Consider the following 24,743-nt stretch of genomic DNA (forward strand, 5'->3'; position numbering starts at 1 on the left):
AGCCTCAGTCTGCTTGTCTATAAAATGTGAATTTAAAAAGTGGCTATCTTCTGGACTTAGTTTTAGGAGAAAGTGAGTATGAAAACCTAGCAATAAAAAATAGGCTCTCGGGCTTCCCCGGTGGCGCAGTGGTTGAGAGTCCGCCTGCCGATGCAGGGGACACGGGTTCGTGCCCTGGTCCGGGAAGATCCCACATGCCGCGGAGCGGCTGGGCCCGTGAGCCATGGCTGCTGAGCCTGCACGTCTGGAGCCTGTGCTCCGCAACGGGAGAGGCAACAACAGTGAGAGGCCCACGTAACGCAAAAAAAAGAAAAAAAAATGCTCTCAGTAAAAGTTATCTTTTATAAGTATTGATATTTTTTAATGTTACAAAATCATTCCAGCTTTTCATAAGACAGAATAATTTTAGCTACAAGTTTGTCAATATGTTTTTTTTTTTTTTTTTTTAAATTTTATTTATTATTTTTGGCTGCGTTGGGTCTTCATTGCTGTGCACGGAGCTCTCTCCAGTTTTGGAGATCAGTGGTTACTCTTTGTTGCGGTGCACTGGCTTCTCATTGCGGTGGCCTCTCTTGTTGCAGAGCACAGGCTCTAGGCGCGCGGGCTTCAGTAGCTGCGGTGCGCGGGCTTCAGTAGCTGCGGCACGCGGGCTGAGTTGCTCCGCGGCATGTGGGATCCCCCTGGACCAGGGCTCAAACCCGCGTCCCCTGCATTAGCAGGCAGGTTCTCAACCACTGCACCACCAGGGAAGCCCTGTCAATATGTTTTAAAATTAATCGGTGATATGTTTTAATTGTGACTTACAATCCAAGTTGTAGGGTTTTTTTCCTAAGAGGATTACATGCTATAGAAAAAGTTGAATAGCTAAAGTACTTTTCTTTTTATTATTACTGGTCAGGTCCAACCTACTTCAGTTGATCTTACAAAACAATGAAAGCCAAAAGTAGGAACTCTGTATTGGTCAAATCCTTCATTAGTAATGGACATGGTTTTATTTCTTGCTTGTGATTTTTTTCAAGATTCTATAAAGCTTCACATTCTAATGAAATTATATTTTTACTTATCAGTGTAGCCGGTTTTAAGAATTTGAGTCTGTTTTCATAATTATAGTTAGCCTGTGTCTTCAAATGACTCATTACCCTGAAATGCATTTCATTCTCAAGTAATTCTGATGCATAAACCAAGAAGCTATCTGCAGATTCAGCTCTTTTTTTTAAGGATCGGCCTCTTCAAGCGCAGTATGATACACATTTGAAGTCCTTTTTTTTATTACACAGTCTCCTTCAATATTAACACTTGTATCTATTGTTGATCTGCCCTTTTTAAAAGTAATGTGCTACATTCAAAATTAAGCACGCTGTTACAAAGAAAGATCTGCTAAGAAAGGTATACTTCTTACAAGAATGTTATAAGAAATAAACATTAATAGTTGAAAACTGAGAACCCCTGCTTCTAACTTTAAGACAAGGATATAAAAAATGCATGTTGAATATATGTAACATGTATAAATAAATTCCTATATGGCTATAGAGTAGAATTATTACCTGGCATCTCTTAAAGCAGGGGTCGCCAACCCCCCAGGCTGCACAGCAGGAGGTGAGCGAGGGTGAGCGAGTGAAGCTTCATCTGCCACTCCCCATTGCTCCCATTACTGCCTGAACCATCCATTTCCACTGCCACCCCCCAGTCCGTGGAAAAATTGCCTTCCACAAAACCAGACCCTGGTGCCAAAAAGGTTGGGGACCACTGTCTTAAAGCAATAAACATGGGATCAGGGGTCAGTTTAATGGAATGTGTAAAATCTTTCACATTCATTTTACCTGAGGTTTCCAGGCTTTTAGGAACTTTAAAAAAAAATAAAATCATATTTGTTGTGTATACTCTAGGGGTCCTAGAGACAAATGTGGCTGCTTCATTGATCTCATTTTGAAAATGAAAGATACTGGGGACAAAGTTGCATAGCTTGTTAGCCCTACTTCTTCCCTTAAAAGAAGCTAATGTAGGTGTCTTGAACTTCGTCATAAAGGTTAAGCGTCAGTCTATATTGGCAAAGCAAATGAGTTGGCAGTTTTATGTTTATGATCCTGTAGACATATAATTATACAACATTTTCAGCAGAAAAAAAGATTGCCCACACTTGACAATGCCACAGTTAAAGCTAGTAATTTTAAAATAAAGCCAAAATACAATGAAAAATACATTCAAAACTTTCACAGTAGTAAAAAGAAAAAATATTAAAAATTTTCAGGGGACTTCCCTGGTGGCACAGTGGTTAAGAATCCGCCTGCCAATGCAGGGGACACGGGTTCAAGCCCTGGTCCGAGAGGATCCCACATGCCGCAGAGCAGCCGAGCCCGTGCGCCACAACTACTGAGCCTGCGCTCTACAGCCCGCGAGCCACAACTACTGAGCACAAGTGCCACAACTACTGAGCCCACACACCTAGAGCCCATGCTCCGCAACAAGAGAAGCCACTGCAATGAGAAGCCTGCACACCACAACAAAGAGTAACCCCCACTCTCCGCAATTAGAGAAAGCCCACATGCAGCAATGAAGACCCAATGCAGCCAAAAATAAATAATTAAAAAAATTTTTCAGACCATAAAATCTGTTTAAACTGGAAATAGCCTATGATATATGTTTACCTCTTATATAAAAGTTAATTTTAACCCATTTATCAAAAGTTCACTCTGATTTAAGAATAACGTGTGTGGTTAAGAAATGGCTTGAGTTAGTGTTACAGATATTGTACATCATAAAATACATTGGATGTGTAAGTAGACATCAGGTAATTTTAACTGGTTGTTAAAATGTAAGTTTCAGCAGAGGACCCATAGTGATATTAGTTTAGTTACTAAAATGAGGACCAAGATGCAAAATTTTCAGAAGACAGTTTGAAATCCAGCTTTGACTTTTAAATTCCTTACCCACTTTAAGGGTATAAAAATACCTAATTTTTGGAGATTAAAGAGAGAAAGGTTTTTATGAAAGAGCATTTCTCTGGAGAGAATGCTGGGCATCCCCCCATTTAGTTGCTTTTCCCTTCACCTCAAGAGGAAAGTGCTTCAGCCAGACTATTTAATGACTTACTAGGTTTCTCCTTATGAGGTCTTAGTGCTCTGAGTGGAGGTTGGGCTGAAAACAGCAGGCATTCTGTGGAAATGACAAAAAGATGGTTGCAGTGGTCATCTTGCACTCCCAGATTTTCTCTAAATGAAGATTCAGGAGTGTTTCCCATAGACTAGGTTGGGCCATAGGCATCAAAGAGTAGGATTGAGATTGATTCAGATCCAGTTCAGTAGGGCTTCCCTGGTGGCGCAGTGGTTGAGAGTCCGCCTGCCGATGCAGGGGACACAGGTTCGTGCCCCGATCCGGGAAGATCCCACGTGCCGCGGAGCGGCTGGGCCCGTGAGCCATGGCCGCTGAGCCTGCGCGTCCGGAGCCTGTGCTCCGCAATGGGAGAGGCCACAGCAGTGAGAGGCCCGCGTACCGCAAAAAAAAAAAAACAACAAAAAACCCTGCTCTAAGATCCAGTTCAGTAGAGAAGTCTGGAGAACATGGAACCTCAGCTGACAAAAAACTGGATTCTAGATGCTACAGAAGATATGTATGCAAGGCTGGCTTCATGGGTGTGCAGGCTGTGTCACAAAGGGCCATGCACTTAGAAGGACCCTAGACTTGGTTAAAGGGTATGCTGTTACCATCTTGAAATTCTTAATAACTTTTAGCAAAGAGCCCATGTTTTCATTTTGTACTGGGCTCTGCAGGTTATGTAGTCTGTCCTAAATTTATGAGTTACATTGGGGAAACTGTAGATGAAGGGTCCCCAGCAGTGAGAAGGGGGGTGTGGCTTTCTCAGGCTACCAAGCACTTCATGGGAAAAGAGGAGGCTTTAAGTATTTGCCACACCCAGTTGGTAAGGCTAGTTTCTCGACTGAACCAGTCAGGTAGAATGCTCCTGTTCTCTCACCTCCATCTTCATCATCATCCTCTACCTCTGGTCCCTTCCAACCCAGAGAGGACTAAAACAGCTAAGAAAGAGGGGGAGAAGATTGGATAAAAGAGAGGTTTTCTTTTCTTTCTTTTTTTTTTTTTTTGGCGGTGCGCGGGCCTCTCATGGTTGTGGCCTCTCCCGCTGTGGGGCACAGGCTCCGGACGCGCAGGCTCAGCAGCCATGGCTCACGGGCCCAGCCGCTCTGCGGCATGTGGGATCTTCCTGGACTGGGGCACGAACCCGTGTCCCCTGCACCGGCAGGCGGACTCTCAACCACTGCGCCACCAGGGAAGCCCAAGAGGGGTTTTCTTAAATGCTTCCTTCCCAGGTGGTGCAGATCTTAGTTGGGGAAGGGAAGCCATCATACCACTGAAGTTGGATATTCTAATAACCAAATTGAGAGTTTTATATTTTAAAGTGACTATAGGAATTGTATTAGATAAAAGTAATTAGAAAAACCATGGGGGCTATCCCAAGTTTTCATCCAGAGGTGGGGGATGAACTACTGCATTGAATAAAAATTAATAGAAAAGTGAAGGACAGAATGAAATTGCTTTTGTAATTGCATCTCTGAAGTGATACTTATTCAGCTTATCGATTACATAATTGAATTTGGAGAATCTAGAAATATGAAATACTTTTTGATGTCATAAACCACTTTGACTTTTAAGTGTAAAATGATCCTCTGAAAGCTAGCTTAAATTTATGGTGAAATTGGACTTTTCTTAAATTGTATTTCCTAATCTAATTTGTTAATAGGAGAAGAAACATTAGATTTTCCCAGTTTTGCACTTGTGTTTATCTAGTTTTTGGCTTGCTGATAGTGGTCTTAAAATGGAAAAGTTGAGTTAGTCAACGCAGTTGCCTTTAAATTAAGGAAATGTATGTAATATTTCTTCAGAAAGCATGTTTAACATTTTGGACAGTTAAGCTTGATTTATTGTAATTTAGTTTTTCCACTGGCAGTGACATAGAATAATTTTTTCTGGTAGCTATTCCAAATGACCTGAGTTAGGAAACTGTTGCTTGTTTTCAATACATTTCTACTGCTATTTTCCATATTATGCAAAGGCCATTCACTGTAGGCTAATTATAGAAAATTGCATTTAGTGTCAAGTGGATGTGAAATTTACTTCAACGCTGATGGACTGACATTTAAAGTAAAATGAGGCTATGTTCTTCCCTGGGACTCTGTGAACTATATTTTAGTGTCCTTCAATGATGAGAAGACATTTACATCTTCCTAATTTACATCTTCCTAATTTACATCTTCCTAATTTACATCTTCCTAATTTTCTGGAGGTTTTTTATTGTAGTTGGTTACACTTCACAAAATGTGAATATTGTGATTTTTGACATAAAAAATTCATGAAATATTTTCTTCTTCAAATATTTATAAGATTCTTTCTGTATAAAACTTGGAGATTTATATTTTGTGATTTAACGTGACAAGGATTATGTGTAATGTAAGTTCGATAAACATATTATTTTGCTTTTGAATTTTTGCTGAAAGTTAGTTTGTTGTTGATATTTTTTATTTTACTCTAAATGAGAACAGACTGTACCTAAAATTCAGATCCTTGAAGGAGTAGGCGTCATGGGAAAAACTGTATTTGCAGCTTTTGTCATTTAAAAGACAATATTCCAAAGGAAGAAAATTTGAAAGTAGACTGAGTGGCATGGCAGGCTGGTCAGGCTTTGGGGTCACAGTCCCCTTACCTCTCACTCACCACCTGACATCACATGTAAGCTGTTACTCATGACAGTTGTGAATACCATTTGGAGCAGTAATCACAGAACCTTCGTATAAATAGCCTTCTGTATATTTTCATTTCTTTCTTGAATACATTCCTCTGATTTTGTTCTAGGCTCGCAGGAAGGAGGTATTTATCCAGGAACGGTATGGGAGATTTAATTTAAATGACCCATTCCTGGCACTGCAGAGAGACTTTGAAGCAGGTGCTGGCGATAAAGAGAAGAAGCCAGTTTGTACCAACCCCCTCTCCATCCTCGAAGCAGTCATGGCCCACTGCAGAAAAATGCAAGAAAGGATGTCCACACAACTGGCTGCTGCAGAGAGCAGACAAAAGAAGGTATTGAGACTTTCAAACAATTCTTTTTCCCATAACACAGTGTAGAATGAAGAGACCATCTCTGAGGTTGTTGTTTTGTTCTTAAATATTTTCAAGAAGAGTTGGGATAGGGACTTAGAAATTCAAACTACTGACAAATTTTGGTGGCCCTTCTCAAATGTAACTCAAAATAAACATAACACTAAATCATAAAAGAAGTATGACAAATTATGTTTCCCATAATATTTACTGTGATGCTTTCATTAAAATAATGGATTTTCTTTTTGGAGGGGATGGATTTCCCTTTCCTAGTGCCCTAAGACATGCTTAACTGTCAGATGAGTGATCCAGTAATGCAACCAGGACTGATCATATGGTGGCATCCCCAACTTAGTTTATCCAACTTTTGTCTCCAGTATTTCTTTGCAACTAGAAATTATTTTTTTTTGAAAATGAAAATAATATGAGAATAGAATGAAAGTTTGCATAGTATACGCAGTCTCACAACATGTCATCTTGAAGTTCTGGTTCATCTCAGACTCACCTCTGGGGTCTGATGGTGTGTCTGCTGCAGACCTCCAGGCTCCTATTCACATGTGTTTCATTTAAACCAGCCTCCTCCCCCCTCCTCACCTCCCACACCACACACATACATATTATTGCACATGAACACATGCTTCAAAGATTCCTAAGTGATAAAAGCTTACTGCGATCAGCCATAAGTACATAGAAGTTTAAATTTTGTCCTTCTGATATGCCGCTGAGACTACTGATTCCCTTTATTAGAAAAGAGAGTGAGGAAATCAGAGAAGGTAATGATGTCTAATTACTAGAATTAAAAGTAACATGTTCTTCCAACCATTATTAAAGCATAAATTAAAATGTTTCTTCTGTTTGTCCTTTTCAGAGAACTTATTATAGCTCACATTTAACACCTGGTTAACAGTTCACCTGAATGCACTATACTGTATAAATGTCTATGATACTGTCATTGAATGTGTAGGTTTTCTCCCTGTAATTGTATCCTTGCATTAATGTATATATGCCAGCATTCTGGTATAGGTGTTGAATAAAAACAAACCTTTTGCTCAGTATGTCACAGGGTAGAAAACTAAAGCACTGGGTAAAATAGTAAAGAATAGAAGGCCTTCCCTGCCTGGGAGACCGAATCACACAATTTTACACTGGACTCTGCACACCCTCTACAAAGCCCTGCAGACAACCACTGAGGTCTCTGGAGCTTTTCAAAAATCCCCACAAACCGCATAAGCAAGAGCCAGTGTGTTTCCGCTGATGTCACTAAAACTCATTTGTATGTCTTGGATGAGACACATTTCAATTATGTTCTTAATGTGTCAAATGAGCTATTTCATGATAAAGTACATCTGCTTGGTTTTATGCTGTGTTATCAAAAATCAAGAAAATATTTTTATTGTAGTTTTCATTCAATACATAAAATGCATGCTTTCCTGAATTTTACTTGTTTTGCATTGTATCTATCATTCCTCTTATAAGAGAGAAAAAAGAAATTCATTTCGAGTCGAATCAAAGATTTTATTATCTAGTTGATTTTTTTAAAATCAGCTTACATCCTGTTTATTTCTGAATGACTGGGTCATTTCCAACCTGGCTGGAAGTGAAAGGAAATTGTTTCTGTCCTAGGGGTCCTGAGAGACTAGTATGAAATGAGCCAGTGATCTGTCTCCCGCCTATAATGGAGATACAGGGGTCCTTTATGGCCAAATTCACTGGCTGTGCAGTCTCAGTGAAGGGTCTGTCTGAGAGGCAGTGCTACCCTTTGTCCCTAAAGGATATTCTATTACGGTAGATTGCAGCATGTGAGAAGAGTTACAGTTTGTACTCTTATCCCAAGTCTTTATTTATAAAGAAAGTATTAGAGCAGCTAATAAGGCCAGTAACAACAAAGTCATTTTAGCAACAAAATTACCTGTCACCTTTACTCTTGAAATTAAATATATTAACCAAACATCTTCAGTTCTCTTGCATGTAGAGTAAATTGGAGCTTTAGAAATCTAAAAGCATTAAGACACAAAAATCGATTATTTTAAATGAGTCCAGGTCTTTAAATCACTGTCACAGCAAAAGTCAGGGAAAGCAAAGTTCCCATTATCTACAATCAAGTATTTATTATCTGACACTGGGCATAGCTCTGTGGTGATTCTAAGACATTTGGCCTGAACACTGCTCTGGTTGCCCTCTCAAGGCGGGAGAAGAGACTTCGTGCTCATTGATGCGTTGGTTCCTGCTGAGACTACTAATAGGAGGGTTAACTGTTTGGTAATGTGTGTGCCAGGAAAATTTGGGCAAGAGTCAATTTGGCAAATGGCCTAAGCCTCAAGCCACTTTGAATAAGCTAATGAGTAATCATCATGGGGAACTTTGCCTCTGGTAATATACTCCCCCGTTTAGAACCAGTAACCTAGGGTGCTTGTTATTTGGGTTTTTATTATTTATCTTATGCACGATCTGTTAATACAGCTTCTTTTCTAATTTATTTTCCGTCATTTTATTCATACATAGTATAATTTCTAGCCCTGAGATAGGAAAGATCTTTTAATTTGATCAGAGCCTTTAAAAGAAAGAAGCCAAAATAACAACTAGGAAATTCAGAAGGGGACAGTTTTTTTCACCAGAGGAAAAACTAAATGTAGTTCTGTGTATTAGACAGAGCTCCTTCTAGGCGGCCGCTCGGTATGATGTGGTCAGTTGCATGCTGGTAGCTGCGTCAGGCAGAATTTGTAGTTGCGAGCAAGTGAACCCAGTATTCTTGAGTTAAGAGGAACAGCATTCATTTGTTCGCTTACAGCATGGTAGGGCACGGCTGGGAGAACTAGGGGACAAGCTTGTACCAGCCAGCATCACTGACAAATGCTCACCATAGATCTAGTCTGCCGTGGCTGATCCTTCTGCTGAGAGCTAGATACTGAAGTTTGTTGACGCCAGACAGCACCACTGCCATCACTGCTCTGGGTCTTGAGTGGTGCCTCCCCCTGGCCCTGCTTCTTTGCATTACTCATTTCCTAGTTGAAGCCTAAGAGCAGGTGCATTTGGTTGGCCAACCTTAGGCCCCATGCCCTCTCCTTGGCTACAAGACTGGGAAAGCAACTATTGGCCGTATTTAACTACTATAGGAGAGAACGAGAGGTGGAGAATTCTCCTGACATAGGAAGGAGTTTCAGGTGCTAGACGACCAAAGAAATGACAAATGGACGAGAAAAGAGCAATCAAAATAATGCGTTTTGTTTATTTCATATGCCTTTTCCTTCCCATTATAAATAATTGTAATTTGTTTTGCCGTTTGTATTCACTGTTTTCTACTTCATTATATAATGGTTATAACATCCAAATATAATTTAATTTTAAATTGTTTTCATGATTTTCATTCAAGGATAACATGGTAGAGAAACAGCTGAAATAACAATTTTAGGAAGAGTGTTTAGGACGCTTTGTACATGAATGATTGTTTTTAGCTCCTTCCTCTTTTTTTTTTTTTTTTTTTTTTTTTTTTGTGGTCGCGGGTCTCTCACTGTTGTGGCCTCTCTCGTTGCAGAGCGTAGGCTCCGGACGCGCAGGCTCAGCGGCCATGGCTCATGGGCCCAGCCGCTCTGCGGCATGTGGGATCCTCCCGGACCGGGGCACGAACCCTTGTCTCCTGCATCGGCAGGCGGACTCTCAACCACTGTGCCACCAGGGAAGCCCCTGAGTCTTTTTTGTATAACTCATTATTACGTTTCAAGATGCATTTGGACTCCCCAGGAGCACTGCAGAGTGGGCATTAAGGGGAGCTGGAGACTGAGGTCTGCAGCTCTGAGCAGGGATTTAGAGGAGAGAACAACTTGCCTCATCCATGTCTTCCCTTCTCTCTTTTGAAACTAGATCAAGAGAAAGGGGCACTTCATCCCAACTTACCCTTCCCCCTCCCCGTGTCCTCAAGTCCATTCTCTGTCTGCGTCTTTATTCTTGTCCTGCCCCTAGGTTCATGAGAACCATTTTTTTAGAGGGGTGGGATAGGCAGGGTGGGAGGGAGATGCAAGAGGGAGGGGATATGGGGACATATGTATACGTATAGCTGACTCACTTTGTTATACAGCAGAAACTAACACACTATTGTAAAGCAATTATACTCCAATAAATATGTTAAAAAAAAAAAAAGAGGAAGGGGCAGATGAGAACTACAGAGCCCAACTGCTGACTGGTAGCTCCAGCCCCTATAAAGAAGAAAATCTCAATATATTTCATCGTTATGTGTTTGTTTACCAGGATTGGGCAGGTGCCAGTGAGGGTGACCGTGTGGAAAAGAGGACAAGGGTGCAGTGAGTGTTAAAAGACGTGAGGGAGTAATAAAGAATATAATAAAATGTCATAAGAATATTTTGTGGTTGTGACAGACATGTAGTCTGCTTTCTCATTTTACAAATGACCATAATTGCTTGCCTCTCTCTTTTTCACTTTGATTTAGAACTGATCGCCTTTACATTGCTGCTCTGTTCCACCTACAGAGCTTTTCCTTTCATTCTGGAAAAAGTTGTTTGGTGCTCCCTTCATTCAGAGCTCCCAGTCTGGGTGCTGTTCTTGGAGCAACCACCCACTTCTTCACTACCAGTGACGTTGTGTTAGTTCTTCTAAGCTCTTCCACATAAACCGCTGCTTTTTGCAAAAGGCTTTGGTAATACTGCTCCATGCAAAATTCCCCTTCAGCCATTACTTGGAAGTGGTTATGAGTAGATATAAATTGGACAATAGTAGAGCAGAGTCAGCTGGAACTCGGTAGTCTTTATACACAGGAAGCTGTGGTTCCTTTATAGTCTCCTCAGTGTGCAGTTTAGTTGGGGGTGTCTGTTCCTACCCCTACCCATCAGGTCCACAGTCCGTGGATCACTGCTCAGAATTGTCCCAGATTTGGCCAGTGAGAGCCCTTTCAAGCTACTCCTTTTGATATATTCCCATCATCCTTTGAGCACTTCCTTATTTCTTACAGCAGGGTATTTTTTTCTTGCAGGCTCATCGTATACTTTTCTTTTTCCAACCCCTGCAATTAGCTCTTACTCCCAGAAGCTGTTACTTCCATTCCTTTTTAATGGAAAATAGTGTTTAGAAATGAAACTAAAGCTAGGAAATTATGTATAATTATCATATTTATACATATATTTTATATACACACAAATCTATATTTTATTTATCTATAGTTCTGTCTGTATGAAACCATGAGTTCATACTTATATTGACACCTCTGATTCTAATCCAAAACCATAGGGGGGGTACATTCTTGTCCTTTCTCTATTTAAAACTAACTTCTCCAACAGTGAGAAAGCTGAAACCCATTATACTTCAATATATTACTCATGTACTCCAGCCTAGAACACACAGAGAGTAGTTTCAGAATTGTTAATCCATAGCACTATAAAAAGCAAACATGCAAACCTGGAATTTACTATTGTTATAGCTTTTAAAGAGATATTTACATTAAAGTGAAATTTACATCTTAAGCACACAAATTGATGTTTTAAAAATGCATACACTTGTGTAAGCTGTACCCCTTACAAGATAGAAAATGTTAACATTACCATAGAGAGTTTCCTGGAGTGTCTTCTCCATAAATCCCTCCCCCACTTTAGGCAGCCACTGAACACTCTTCTGATTTTCTCATCATGGATTAGTCTTACCTCTATACTACATCTTCAGGTAAATGATGACTGTAGTTAAATAATAAGCCTTAAATGCACAAACCACAGGTCTTTCAACTTTGTTATTCTTTATAAAAATTGTTTTGGCTGTTTTAGGTCGTTTGCTTTTCCATAAAAATTTAAAATCAGTTTGCTGGTTTCTCTGAAAGCTTTCAGGGATTGAAGTTTCATTGACCCTTTAATATGTTGAGAATTGGCATCGTTAACAAAATTGAGTCTTCCAACCCATGATTATAGTATTTTTCTTCATTTTTTTCAGGTCTTCATGGTTTCTTTTAGCAGTGTTTTACTGTTTTTAGTTTAGTAGTCATAAATGTCTTTTGTTGGGTTTATTTCTAAATATTTGATGCTGTTATAAACACAATTAAGTTTTTGCCAAACATTTGTTGTTAGTATACAGGTATTCAATTGATTATTTGTATGTTGACATTGTATCCTGTGATCTTGCTTATCAGTTTTAGCAGTTGTTTTGTATATTTTATATGATTTTGTGGGTAAACAAGCATGTTACCTATGAACAGAACCCATTTTACTTTTTCCTTTCCAAATTGCCTGCCTTTCTCTTTTCCTTTTTATCCCCATCATTGCGCTGACTAGAACCTCCAATACAATGTTGAACAGAAATAGTGAGAGCAGACTTCAGAGGCTTTTCCTTTATTTAGGGGGAAAACAATCTGTTTCATGGTTAAGTATGATGTTAGCTATACTTTGTTATGGATGCCCTTTATCTCATTAAAGTTTCATTCTATTCTTTGTTAAGTGGTTTTTATCATGATTGAGTTTTGAATTTTGCAAAATGGTTTATCTTTATCTATTGCTGTAGTCATGGTTTTGCACTTTATTCTTTTAATATGATGAATCACACTAATTGATTTTCAAATATTAAACCAACTTGGATTCCTGAGGTGAACTTCAGTGGGTCACCTTTTATTACTCTTTTTAAATATTGCTGGATTCAGTTTGCCTGTATTTTGCTAAGGAGTTTTGTGTGTGTGTTCATGAGTGATAATTTTTCTGTAAATTTTAAAATAATACTTGACTGGTTTTGATATGAAAGTAATCCTGGATTCATAAAGGAAAATGGAAGCATTTCCTTCTTTATTTTCTGAAAGGGCATGTATGAGTTTGGCTTTCTTTTTCTTTTTTTTTTTTTTGCGGCACGCGGGCCTCTCACTGTTGTGGCCTCTCCCATTGTGGAGCACAGGCTCTGGACGCGCAGGCTCAGCGGCCATGGCTCACGGGCCCAGCCGCTCCGCGGCATGTGGGATCCTCCCGGACCGGGGCACGAACCCGTGTCCCCTGCATCGGCAGGCGGACTCTCAACCACTGTGCCACCAGGGAAGCCCCTGGCTTTCTTTAACGTTTGGTAGAAGTCACTAGTAAATCCATATGAGTTAGAGGTTTTCTTTAGGGGAAAATGTTTATTTGTGAATTCAGTTTCTCATAAAGATATAAAGCTATTTCAATCTTTTATCCATTTTATGTCAATTCTGAAAGTCGTGTGTTTCGGAGGAATTTGATTTGTTGAATTTATTGGCCCAAGGTTTTCATTATTATCCTTTTAATATTCATTCCATAGTGGTACCCCATCCTTTATTCCTTTTATTTGTAATTTGTGTTTTTCTATATTTCTTAATCTGTTCTTTAAATGTTTAACAATATTAATGATATTTTATTTGAAAAACAACTTTTGGCCTTGTTAATTTCTCTATCATTTGTCTTTTGTATTCCATTGATTTTTACCTTTATTTCTTTCCTTTTACTTTGTCTTTCATTCACCTAACTTTTCCTTGCTTCTTAAGGTAACACTTAGATGATTGATTTGAGACAACTCTTGTTTTTTAAATAATTTTATTGAAGTATAGTTGATTTACAATGTTGTGTTTAATTTCTTCTGTACAGCAGAGTGACTCAGTTATACATTTATATATTCTTTTCCATTATGGCTTATCACAGGATATTGAATATAGTTCCCTGTGATATACAGTAGGACCTTGTTGTTTATCCATCCTGTGTATAATAGTTTGCATCTGCTAATTCCAAACTCCAGTCCTCCACCCCCACCCACTTCCCCACCCCCAGCAAACACAACTCTGTTTTCTATGTCTGTGAGTCTGTTATTGTTTTGTAGACAGGTTCATTTGTGTCATATTTTAGATTGCACATATAAGTGATATCATATGGTATTTATCTTTCTCTTTCTGACTTACTTCACTTAGTATGATAATCTCTAGGTCCATCCATGTTGTTGCAAGTAGCATTATTTCATTCTTTTTAATGGCTGAGTAATATTTCATTGTGTGTATGTATGTGTGTATATACACACACACACACACACACACACACACACCATATCTTCTTTATCTATTCATCTGTCGATGGACATTTAGGTTGCTTCCATGTCTTGGTTATTGTAAATAGTGCTGCTGTGAACATAGGGGTGCATGTATCTTTTCAAAATATAGTTTTGTCTGGGTATATGCCCAGGAGTGGAATTGCTGGGTCCTATGGCAACTCTCTTTTTAGTTTTTTTAGGAACCTCCATACTGTTCTCCATAGTGGCTGCACCAATTTACATTCCCACCAACAGTGTAAGAGGGTTCCCTTTTTTCCACACGCTCTTCAGCATTTATTATTTGTAGACTTTTTAATGATATCCTTTCTGACTGGTGTGAGGTGATACCTGATTGTAGTTTTGATTTGCATTTCTCTAATTAGTGGTGATGAGCACCTTTTCATGTGCCTATTGGCCATCTGTATGTCTTCTTTGGGAGAAAACTCTTCTGATGTAAGCAGTTAAAGATATGTTTGTCTGTATCCTCTGCTTTTGGGCCTTTAAATACTCCTCTTTTACTGCATCCCACAAATATTGATATTTTTTATTTTCAATCAGCCCAAAATATATTCTGACTTCCTGTGTGATTTCTTCTTAAACTTTTATACTATTTAGAACTATGTTTTATTTTTGAATTTTGGGGTATTATTAATATCTTATTGTGATTTATTTATAATTTAATTCTGCTGTGGTCAGAGAACATATTCTGTAACATTTTAGTCTTTTGTAATTTTTTGGTGGTTTTTAATAGTTCAGCAAGGGCATCTGGAAAGACTGCATCATCTGTAGTCCTAGGGTATTCTGTTCCATGGTGTCAGTTAGGCCAGGTGATTTTCATAGTGTTATTCGGAGCTACTGTATTCTTGCTGATTTTTTAATCTAGATGAGAGAAAATTGTTATAGATTTGTTTTTCTCCCTTCTGTCAGTTCTTGCTTCCTGTATTTTGGAGATAATAATTCAGCCATCATTTATATTGTAGTTTCTCTGTATGTATTGTGTCTTTTTCTCTGGCTGCTTTCAATACCATTTCTTATCTTTGTTTTCATCAGTTTTACTCTGATGTGCCTAGGTATGGTTTTCTTTATATTTATCCTGTTTTGGGATTTCTGAGCTTCATGGATATGTAAGTTTGTTTTCTACCAAATTTGTGAATTTGGGGGCCATTTTTTTCTTTTAATATATTTTTCTTCCCCATTCTCTCTTTCTTCACCCTTTGGAAATCCAGTTATGTGGAATTTAGACCACTTTATATTGTCCTACAGGTCACTGAAGTGCTCTTCACTTTTTCAGTCCTTCTTTTCTGTGTTCCTCAAATTGGATACTTTCTTTTGCTCTATTTTCAAATTCATTGTTTTTTCTTTCCTTTTTAAGTTTTCCTCTCTCAAATCTTCTATTAAGCTCATTCAGTCAACTTTTTTTTTTCATTTTAGATTTAATGCTTTTCAGTTCTAGACTTTCCATTTGTTTCTAGTTTGCATTTCTATGCTAAGACTCCTATCCTGTTCAGTCACCGCAACTATATTTACTTAGAAAATGGCTGCTTTAAGATTCTTGTTTGCGAATTCCAGTATAGATCATCTTAAGATAAGTTTCTGTTTGAGTTCATTTCTCTTGACAGTGGATAACCTAAAATACATTTTTTGCATGCCCAGTAATTTTTTATTGCATACTAGACATTATGGATGATGTGGTACAGAGACTGTGGATTCTGTTATCTTCTGAAGAGTGTATTTCTAGTAAGTAGTTAACCTGGTTAGATTCATAGTCTGAACTCTGGCTTTTTGCAGTTGGCAATAGCTGAAGTATTTGCTCAGTTCTCCATTCAGCAGCCACCTCTGTCATTCAGTATTGAATCTCTCCTATGAATGTATAATTCAAGAGTTAACCAGTGATGCTGGTGAGGTTAGTTGCAGTGGCTCCAGTTGCTTTCATCCTCTGGCTCCTCAGGCCACTGTAAGGGGTGCTTTGTGCTTGAGCTCCTGCTGCCAGAGCTATCAGCACAGGGAATGGCCCTCACTTGAAAAGCTCTACAAGGAGAAATCTCATCCAGTGCTGTTGACTTCTTCCTAATGGGAGGGTGTACTCCTCTCCTATTTTTATCACTTTTATTGCTCTCCAGAGCCTTCAAATAGTTATTTTCTTAATGTGTTTTCAAATGTTTATCGTTATTACCTGCAGGAGAAGATAGTCTAATAAAAGTTGTTTCACCATGACTGGTAGTGGAACTTTCTCTGTTGTACTTTTTATTGTTATATTATAATTGCTATCAACCTTATAAAAAACATCATCTGTATGTTTGATATGGTCAGCTCTCTAGATCTTTGTTTGCCTGTTAAATGTGTTTTCAGAGGAAAAACACTGTGTAAAACTGACATTTTAAAATAGCACAAATAGTTATTATGTTGTGAAATGAAAACTTAACATTTTTTAGTGCCAGGCACAATGGTAGATACTTGACATGTGTTTGCCTCATTTAATCCTATAATGTAATGACTGTCATTGCTCTGTTGTGCAGATAAGAGAACCAAACAGAACTGATCTTTAGAGGGAAAACTTATCAAGGTGACATGGCCAAGAAGTTGGGATTAGAATTTAGTACTATAGTTCTTACTCTTTCAAGGACAAGAACTTTGTCTCTGGGCCAGAATAGTCAAGGAATTTTTTTAAAAATAAAAATTAGTTTTTAAGCATGGGAATATGTTTATATACTGATTGGAAGGAGCTGATAGAGAGGAAGACATTTAATATTTATAAAGAGCAGTGTGATCACTGATGGAGCAAGTCAGAGGTGACAGGGAGTAATGAAGTTAATTGTTGAAGAAAGTCTGACCTTCAGCAGATGGAAACCTCTCTCCCTTAGAGTGAAGGGAAGGACATATGGATTGGAGTGGCTATAAAAAAGCTTAAGGGACGAGACAGGATGTAGAGGGAGTGAGTTAGTCTGAATTTTCTTGGTAAAAGAGTCTATTAAGGTAGACTGAGAGTCTCTTGAGTTGTCATTGGGTGAAGTATTGGGGAGAGTAGCAGAGGTTTAAATATTCCCTGACGTAGTAAATGGTAGAGGAGGCTAAACAGAGTTAGGTACAGTGATTGATGGTTGGGGCTCAGAGCTCAATTGAGTTTGGAACCATGTGTTGTAGGTGCATGGTTATGTGGTTTCCTCTGTGCTTTGCTATCTGTAGTGAGATTAAAAAGACTCATGTTCCTCTGAGACCAGATCTATAAGGCATGAATGATGGAAGGACAAAGATGCAGAAGAATTATGGGTGCTTTTATAGGAGTATAGTCTTCTGTATAAATATCTGAGATTAGTTGAGTTGATCTCCTGTTGGAAGTCTTTAATTTGATTCTAAAATGTAAGATGAAAGTTATTTCAAAAATAAAGTGTGGGGCTTCCCTGGTGGCGCAGTGGTTGAGAGGACGCCTGCCGATGCAGGGGACGCGGGTTCGTGCCCCGGTCCGGGAAGATCCCACATGCCACAGAGCGGCTGGGCCCGTGAGCCATGGCCGCTGAGCCTGCGTGTCCGGAGCCTGTGCTCCGCAACAGGAGAGGCCCCAACAGTGAGAGGGCCACGTACTGCAAAAAATAAAATAAAAATAAAGTGTGGTGACCCATAGTATAGAAATTCTATGGGCAGCGTGTGTGATGTGGTGGGAAAAACTTGAGACAGTTGGAGACCTGAATGAGTGCTGGGATCCTGACATGGAATAACTGGATGACATCAGGGAAATCACCAACTTGGCCTCTAGTTAGTTGTTTCAGAAAGTGCAGGTAGCCCTTAAATTCTACAAGAAAACTTTTTTTCCACCTTCAGAGATAAATTAGGAAAATCATATTTTAAAAATAAGCTGAAAATTGACCTGATATGTGCTTTTTCCTACATTGCTCTAAGAATTTGGAAGGGGAGGGGGTAATACAAAGCATATTTAATATTTTCTTTATAGCTCTAATTTTCTGTATGCCTTCCATAGTAACCTATTGCTTGATGCATTTAGAAGAGTTAAAAGTGCTTTAGCTATTAGTAAGTCCAATTTTCTGTGAGACACCCAGATGAATAAAATATACATATACATCTAGTATAGGACAGCACTATTGTCTCCCAAATCTTACGTAATCTACTTATGAAGTCACCCCCAAATTTCATATAGTAGAGTAGAGTGTATGTGTATGGATAGTTGTCTCTAATTATTCTTGGGGAATTATCTGTATTCCTGATCACCTCTTTATAGGACCCATTGCATTGCTATTCGGCAACTTCTTCAAAGCAGGAAGAATCCCCAAGTAAATGAGTAATACCTCTGACTGCTGGTTGGGCAGTGAGCCGTTCTCTGCTTTTGGTCTCGTGCATGACTGAGGGGAATGGGGTCAAGGATTTCATGGTGAGGAACAGGAGCACGTTCTCAACTGATAGATCACATGCGAGCGTTTCCTTCCTCTGTCACTGATGACTTGGAACTGGCTTGAATAATCCTTGTCTCTCTTGAGAGTATATTTGTGTTTAACATCTGGGGGTTACGGGAGTCCTTTCCATGTCTTTCATCAGGTAGATCTACTTTAACCTTAAACTGTAAGGCCCTTTATGGACCACTAAGGGAAAGTTTCTCTAGTTGAGAAGGTAAGGCGTGTGGACCGGCCTGACGACTACAGCCCAGCTTGGGATGTATCCCTCACAGGCACCTCATGGCAGATGTTTCCTGGAGAGAAGTGGGAAACCTGGGCGAACATGTTAGAATAGTGCATCTGTAAGGCCTTCGTATCCAAAAAGTCCATCAGCCTTTGGAAGTTTGATGTCTTTGTGAACTGTGTTGATTTCATTTGTTCAATCAGTAGTTTATTAAGCACCACTGTGTGCCAGAGACTGTTCTAGGTCTTGGGGACACAGCAGCAAAGAAGACACAGTCCCTGCCCTCGTGGAGTCCTGTTGTAGTCGAGGTAGGCAGGTGCTAACCAAAGAGTGATAAGTACAAGGGTGGGAAGGACTGTTGGCTTCCACAGGGTGGTGAGGGCAGCCTCACTGTGAAGGTGACAGTTGAGCAGAGTCCTGAAGGAAGAAAAAGAGCCAGGCTTTTGTGCCGTTGGGTGTTTTTGTGCATATTAGAAAACCCCACCTGGAGGTTTAAAAGTTTTTAAAAGCTTCTCCTCTATGTTGATCAGTTAAGGAAATGTTGCTTTGGAAAGTCTAAATCCTAGGGACCTGTGGCTCAGTGAGCAGACAGAGCCTTTTTCCTAAAGGAAAACGCACCCTTCTTTCCAGACAGATACAACCCCAGGCCTGGGCAGACGCGTGGTGAGAAGGCAGAGCTGGATTTCGGTCCCTCTCACCCCTGCAGCCGGTCACCCTTGTGCAGTGCACAGACTCCTCAGTGCAGGCGCCCTCTGTGATGGGTGGTGGTGGAATTTCTCGGCAGAGAGAGCAGCAGGATTAGAGGCGCTGAGGCAGGATGGTGTTCAAGAAACACCGGGGAGACCAGTGTCATGGGAGCCAAGTGGGCAAAGTGGGATTGAAGGAGATGAGGTCAGACTTGGGGTTCACTGACACTGATTGTATTTCTAATAAGATATTTCGTATATATTAGTTCAAAGAACTTTCATATATGATTTTACATGACTTTTACAGCAACCCATCATAAGCTCAAAGAAGTTTACAAAAAACTAAGTAATATGATTAGCAAGTATAGGAGTTTAGAAATTAACTGAAGTCCTCTGTTTTCAGCACTTTTTATTAAACAGTGCCTCAAAGATGAGTAATTTTAAGGCATTAAACCTTAAAAAAAAAAATCAGTTCCCTAACAGAGTTCTGTTTTTACAAAGCAGACCTTGCTAAACTCTGTGTTGTGATTTTGAAGCATCAGGTAACTATTCTCCTTTTCTACAGTTAACTTTAATACATTAAATTTTTTTTTCTATTGCTGTAATTTAGATGTTTTTTTGTAAAACCGTTTACATCTAGTTTCTTATTTTAATGAGTCTCTAAAATATTATCTGTCATCTCACAACACATTTCAGAAATGTGGCACTTTAACCCAAACCATGTAATTGTTACAAAATTAATAAAAATCTCTCCACTTCTTTGGCTGAAAGAATCCTCTGCCTATTAATCAGGGCTGTCCTGTGCATTTCTTTCAGCTGGAGATGGAAAAGCTTCAGCTCCAAGCCCTTGAGCAAGAGCACAAGAAGCTGGCCACCCGCCTGGAGGAGGAGCGAGGCAAGAACAAGCACGTGGTCCTGATGCTGGTCAAGGAGTGCAAGCAGCTCTCAGGCAAAGTCCTAGAGGAGGCCCAGAAGCTAGAAGAGGTGATGGCCAAACTGGAAGAGGAGAAGAAAAAGACGAGTGCGTTAGAAGAGGAACTCGCCACTGAGAAACGAAGAAGCACAGAAATGGAAGCTCAGATGGAAAAACAGCTCTCAGAGTTTGACACAGAGCGGGAACAGCTTCGTGCCAAGCTGCACCGAGAAGAAGCACACACCACTGACCTCAAAGAGGAGATAGACAAGATGAAGAAGATGATCGAGCAACTGAAAAGGGGAAACGACAGCAAACCCAGCCTCTCTCTCCCCCGGAAGACAAAAGATAGACGTTTGGTCTCTATATCTGTGGGAACAGAGGGACTGATGACAAGATCTGTTGCATGCCAGACAGACTTAGTGATAGAGAGCACTGACCCCGTGAAGAAGTCACCTTTGACGGTGCCTGTAAAGCCTGCCATGGGGAGCCCCCTAGTTTCCGCCAGTGCGAAGGGGAATGCGTGTGCCAGTGCCGACTTGGTCAGGCCAGGTATCGACAGGCAGGCTTCCCACGGTGACTTGACTGGTTCCTCTCTGCCCACTGTCCCACCTCCAAACGCAAACAGAATTGAGGAAAATGGACCGAGCAGCGGCTCAACACCAGATTTAACCAGTAGCACATCCCCGCTTCCCAGCACCGCCGCCCCGGCCGCAGGGCACATGCCCGCCCCACCTCCTCACAGTTTACATTCACCGTGTGCCAACGCGCCTCTGCATCCAGGCCTGAACCCGCGAATCCAAGCGGCTCGGTTTCGATTTCAGGGCAATGCTAATGACCCAGACCAAAACGGGAACACCACCCAAAGTCCTCCATCCAGAGATGTATCTCCTACAAGTCGTGACAACCTAGTGGCCAAACAGCTAGCTCGGAGTACTGTGACCCAAGCACTGTCAAGATTTACGAGCCCTCCAGCGGGAGCGCCCCCGAGACCTGGAGTGCCCCCCACGGGGGATGTTGGCACCTACCCCCCGGTCGGTCGGACCAGTTTAAAGACTCCCGGTGCCGCACGAGTTGACAGAGGAAACCCTCCTCCCATCCCTCCCAAAAAGCCAGGGCTCTCCCACACTCCTTCTCCACCGCACCCGCAGCTCAAGGTTGTCATGGATAGCGGCAGGGCCTCCAGTGCAGGGGCCAAAGTTGATAACAAAACTGTGGCTTCGCCTCCTTCCAGTTTGCCACAAGGGAACAGGGTAATAAGTGAGGAGAATCTCCTTAAGTCTTCCTCCCCTCAGCTGCCACCAAAACCATCCATAGATTTAACTGTGGCACCTGCAGGCTGTGCCGTTTCAGCCCTGGCCACGTCTCAGGTGGGTGCCTGGCCTGCTGAAACCCCTGGACTGAACCAACCTGCATGTTCAGAAAGTTCCCTTGTCATTCCCACCACCATTGCCTTTCGCTCTTCCATAAACCCTGTTAGTGCCTCATCCTGTAGAGCAGGTGCCTCAGACAGCCTCCTGGTAACAGCATCAGGTAAAGGGATTGGAATGTTATACCCTTCTTTAAGAATGTGGCCTGTCCTCTCACTTGCCTTTGTTTCCTTCACATTGCCTTGAAACGTTTTTTTTTAATTTGATAATTTTTTTTTTTTCCTATTTCTTTCCTCTCTTTTTTTGTGTTTTTCTTTAAAGGCTCCGGGGTATGGTGATTCATCTTGCTAAATGAATTGTGGTTTTGTTATGCTAAGTGTTGTCTTCTTTTAAAAATAACCTGAAAGTAGTGGTTTGGAGCACATGGAGACCATTAATTTAGAGAGACTGAAGCATTTCCATGGGAGGAAGGGCTTGTCCTTCTTATTAAATATCTGTCTCAGAAGACTTCTGTATTAGTGAGCCATCGCCAGACAGTCAGTTCTGTCCCTTCTGAGATGACATTTGAAAGAATGCTTTCAAGTAGTTATTGACACTACAGTCAACCTTGGATTATCAAATTGATTAGAGGTGTTCTGTAATTGGTATATCCTAAGTTTTAATATCAGTTTGGTATTTATTTTTTTTAACCTCAAAAATAGTGTGTATATTTGTAAATCTCTGTTCTAAGTTTAGTTTATTTCAGAAGTTATTTAGAGCTGTCATCTCCTAACACTTGAGCACAGATGGATAACATAGCATGTGGGCTATATTAGAGAAGGTTTCCATTGCAGATGTGGTTTATGAAGTCACCGAATCTGGGACTCTTGAACAAAGAATCGATAAAGAACTGGATTTTTCCCTTTCGTTATATAGTGCTAGAGGAAGCATTGCTTTTTATTGGCGTTCATCTTTCACTGAGTAAATGTGGCTCTAAAATAATGTTACGGTGTCATAGTTCTGTTGAAACTTTGCAGGGTCTCTTCTACCCCAGGATCTTAGTGGTTAGTAGAGACTGTTGGTTCTAATGAGAGAGAACTTTAAGAATTAAAGGAAGATCTGAGCTGTGTTATATTTAAAATTTAGGGAGAAGCATGGGAATAAGAAAAACAGGTAGTACTGTACTTGCTAAATATCAGGTAATGAGAGCATTATAACGGGACTTATTTATCCAATTATAAGCTGTCTCCTTGAAATCAAGCTCTTTGAGAGGCTAGATTCATATTTTAAGGGGCGAAATTGGGAATTGGAAACAGCATGGACTTTGATGTCAGTCAGATCTGCCTTGGAATCTAGGCTCTGCCATTTACAACTGTATGTTTTGGGGGATTTTTCTTGAACTGAGCAACTTTTCTCATCCTTAACATGGAGCTTATGCTGCTCATATTGGGGAGGGTGGCTGTTAGGAGGATTTAATATCATAACGTACAAAGAGCATGGTATTGAGCTTAGAGCAGCATGAGTGATGAACAAAAAGAGGTGCTATTACTGCTTCAATTTACTGTTGCTTAAAGCATTTTGAAAATTTGCTTTAGAATTGACTCTGGTATTGCTTTGGGATGTCTTTCCAGGCATTGAGCATTCCATATTTTTTTTTAATCTAAAATGGTATTACTGAGCTGGATGGCCTTTCTAATGGCCTAAAATGATGTTAGCTGTTTCCCACAATTTAAATCCACCCTCAAAGGAGGAATTTTTGCTACCATTCAGGAGCATCAGAGAATGTGCTGTAAGGACTTAAGGTAGTTGCAAAACACAAGTTCCAAAAATGTTTGGGGACATGGCAGTGCTGTTGACATAAATGCATAGACTATAAAACAGAAAACACTTCCTGGGATATATGAATTTTGCCAGTTTTTTAAAAAATACAAAGCCATCTTTGCTTTATACCCCAGTGATTTGCCAGTAGTTGCCTTGGTCATTACTGTGTTCCAGAGTTCAGCTCCAAATGCCCTTTGTTTCCCATGGAAAACCTTTACAATCAGGATCCGTGACTGAAGAACTTTTGACAGCAGGATTTTAAGTTAACCTTTAAAGTCAGAGAATTCCTAGTCCATTATTTATTCACTAAAATGCCCTGCCTAGGATACAATGGGATTTTGGATAAAGGAACCATAGCTCCTCTGAAGAAACACCTTTGCTTGTGTCTAGAGAACAAAAGAGGATAAATAGTGGAACCAAAGAAATAACAGTCACTGAAGATCCGTGAAACTGGTTCCTCATTTTCTGTTCTCTGATTTTGCAGTTTGGCCAAAATATTCTTAGAACTGCAGGATTGCATTTGGTGCGGTAACAAGCTTTTTTGTTGTTTGATTATAAGATATAGTCTATTAGGAGAAAATGGAGGCAGTGGAAGTTGTTAGTCATCAGCAAGAATTTACCGAACATCCATTCTATTGGGGGATAGAAATGTTATTGCAGTTACATAGTTGGGGTGTATAACTCAACCGTGGATGTAGGTCAACCTAAACTTTCCAAATGAGATATAGGATTTCACCTGTTTTCCATTTAGATGCCCCTGTTTTTGCTGCTGTGCCCACTGCAACTAGGAAGCGCCTCCCATCCTCCTTCCTAACCTACCTGTGCCTGGGTCAGCATGTGCCTCGCCAAAGCATAGGCTCAGTGAAGGGTATGCATCTTGTAAATAGCCACTAATGTCATTGTGATTGGTAAGAACAGGACATGGGGACAGAGCACGTCTATCAAATACCTGGTTGATGTGTTTTCCAATGTCGGTGATGAAAAAAGCACTGGACTGAGTATAAAAATACAACGTTAGTCCATTTCTGCTCCTTGCTATGTATTACCCTAAAGAGCAAATTCTCTCCGAGCTATTAGTTTTTCCATCTAAAAATGAAAGCACTGAACCAAAAAAGTAGTAATAGTTCCAAACCAAAAAGATGTATTAAAATTGCCTGTTGAATTTTTCAAATAGCATCTCACTACCTCTCCCTCTTTGGAAATCTAGATCCTATGATCTTTCAAACTCTAAAAATCTGTTTC

At 40.1% G+C, this 24,743-nt stretch overlaps 1 protein-coding gene across 1 annotated transcript in view; it reads left to right on the forward strand.

The window, feature by feature from the left end:
* CTTNBP2 (cortactin binding protein 2) overlaps positions 1-24,743 on the forward strand; it is a 160,209-nt gene that overhangs the window by 55,206 nt on the left and 80,260 nt on the right. The window contains exons 3-4 of the mRNA XM_024757787.1: positions 5,863-6,087; positions 20,235-21,864. Of these exons, the coding sequence (XP_024613555.1) occupies positions 5,863-6,087; positions 20,235-21,864 (1,855 nt within the window). The remainder of the gene's footprint in view (positions 1-5,862; positions 6,088-20,234; positions 21,865-24,743) is intronic.

The sequence above is a fragment of the Neophocaena asiaeorientalis genome, unplaced genomic scaffold (genome assembly GCF_003031525.2).
Source record: "Neophocaena asiaeorientalis asiaeorientalis breed wild unplaced genomic scaffold, Neophocaena_asiaeorientalis_V1.1 scaffold116, whole genome shotgun sequence".
Lineage (NCBI taxonomy): Eukaryota > Metazoa > Chordata > Mammalia > Artiodactyla > Phocoenidae > Neophocaena > Neophocaena asiaeorientalis.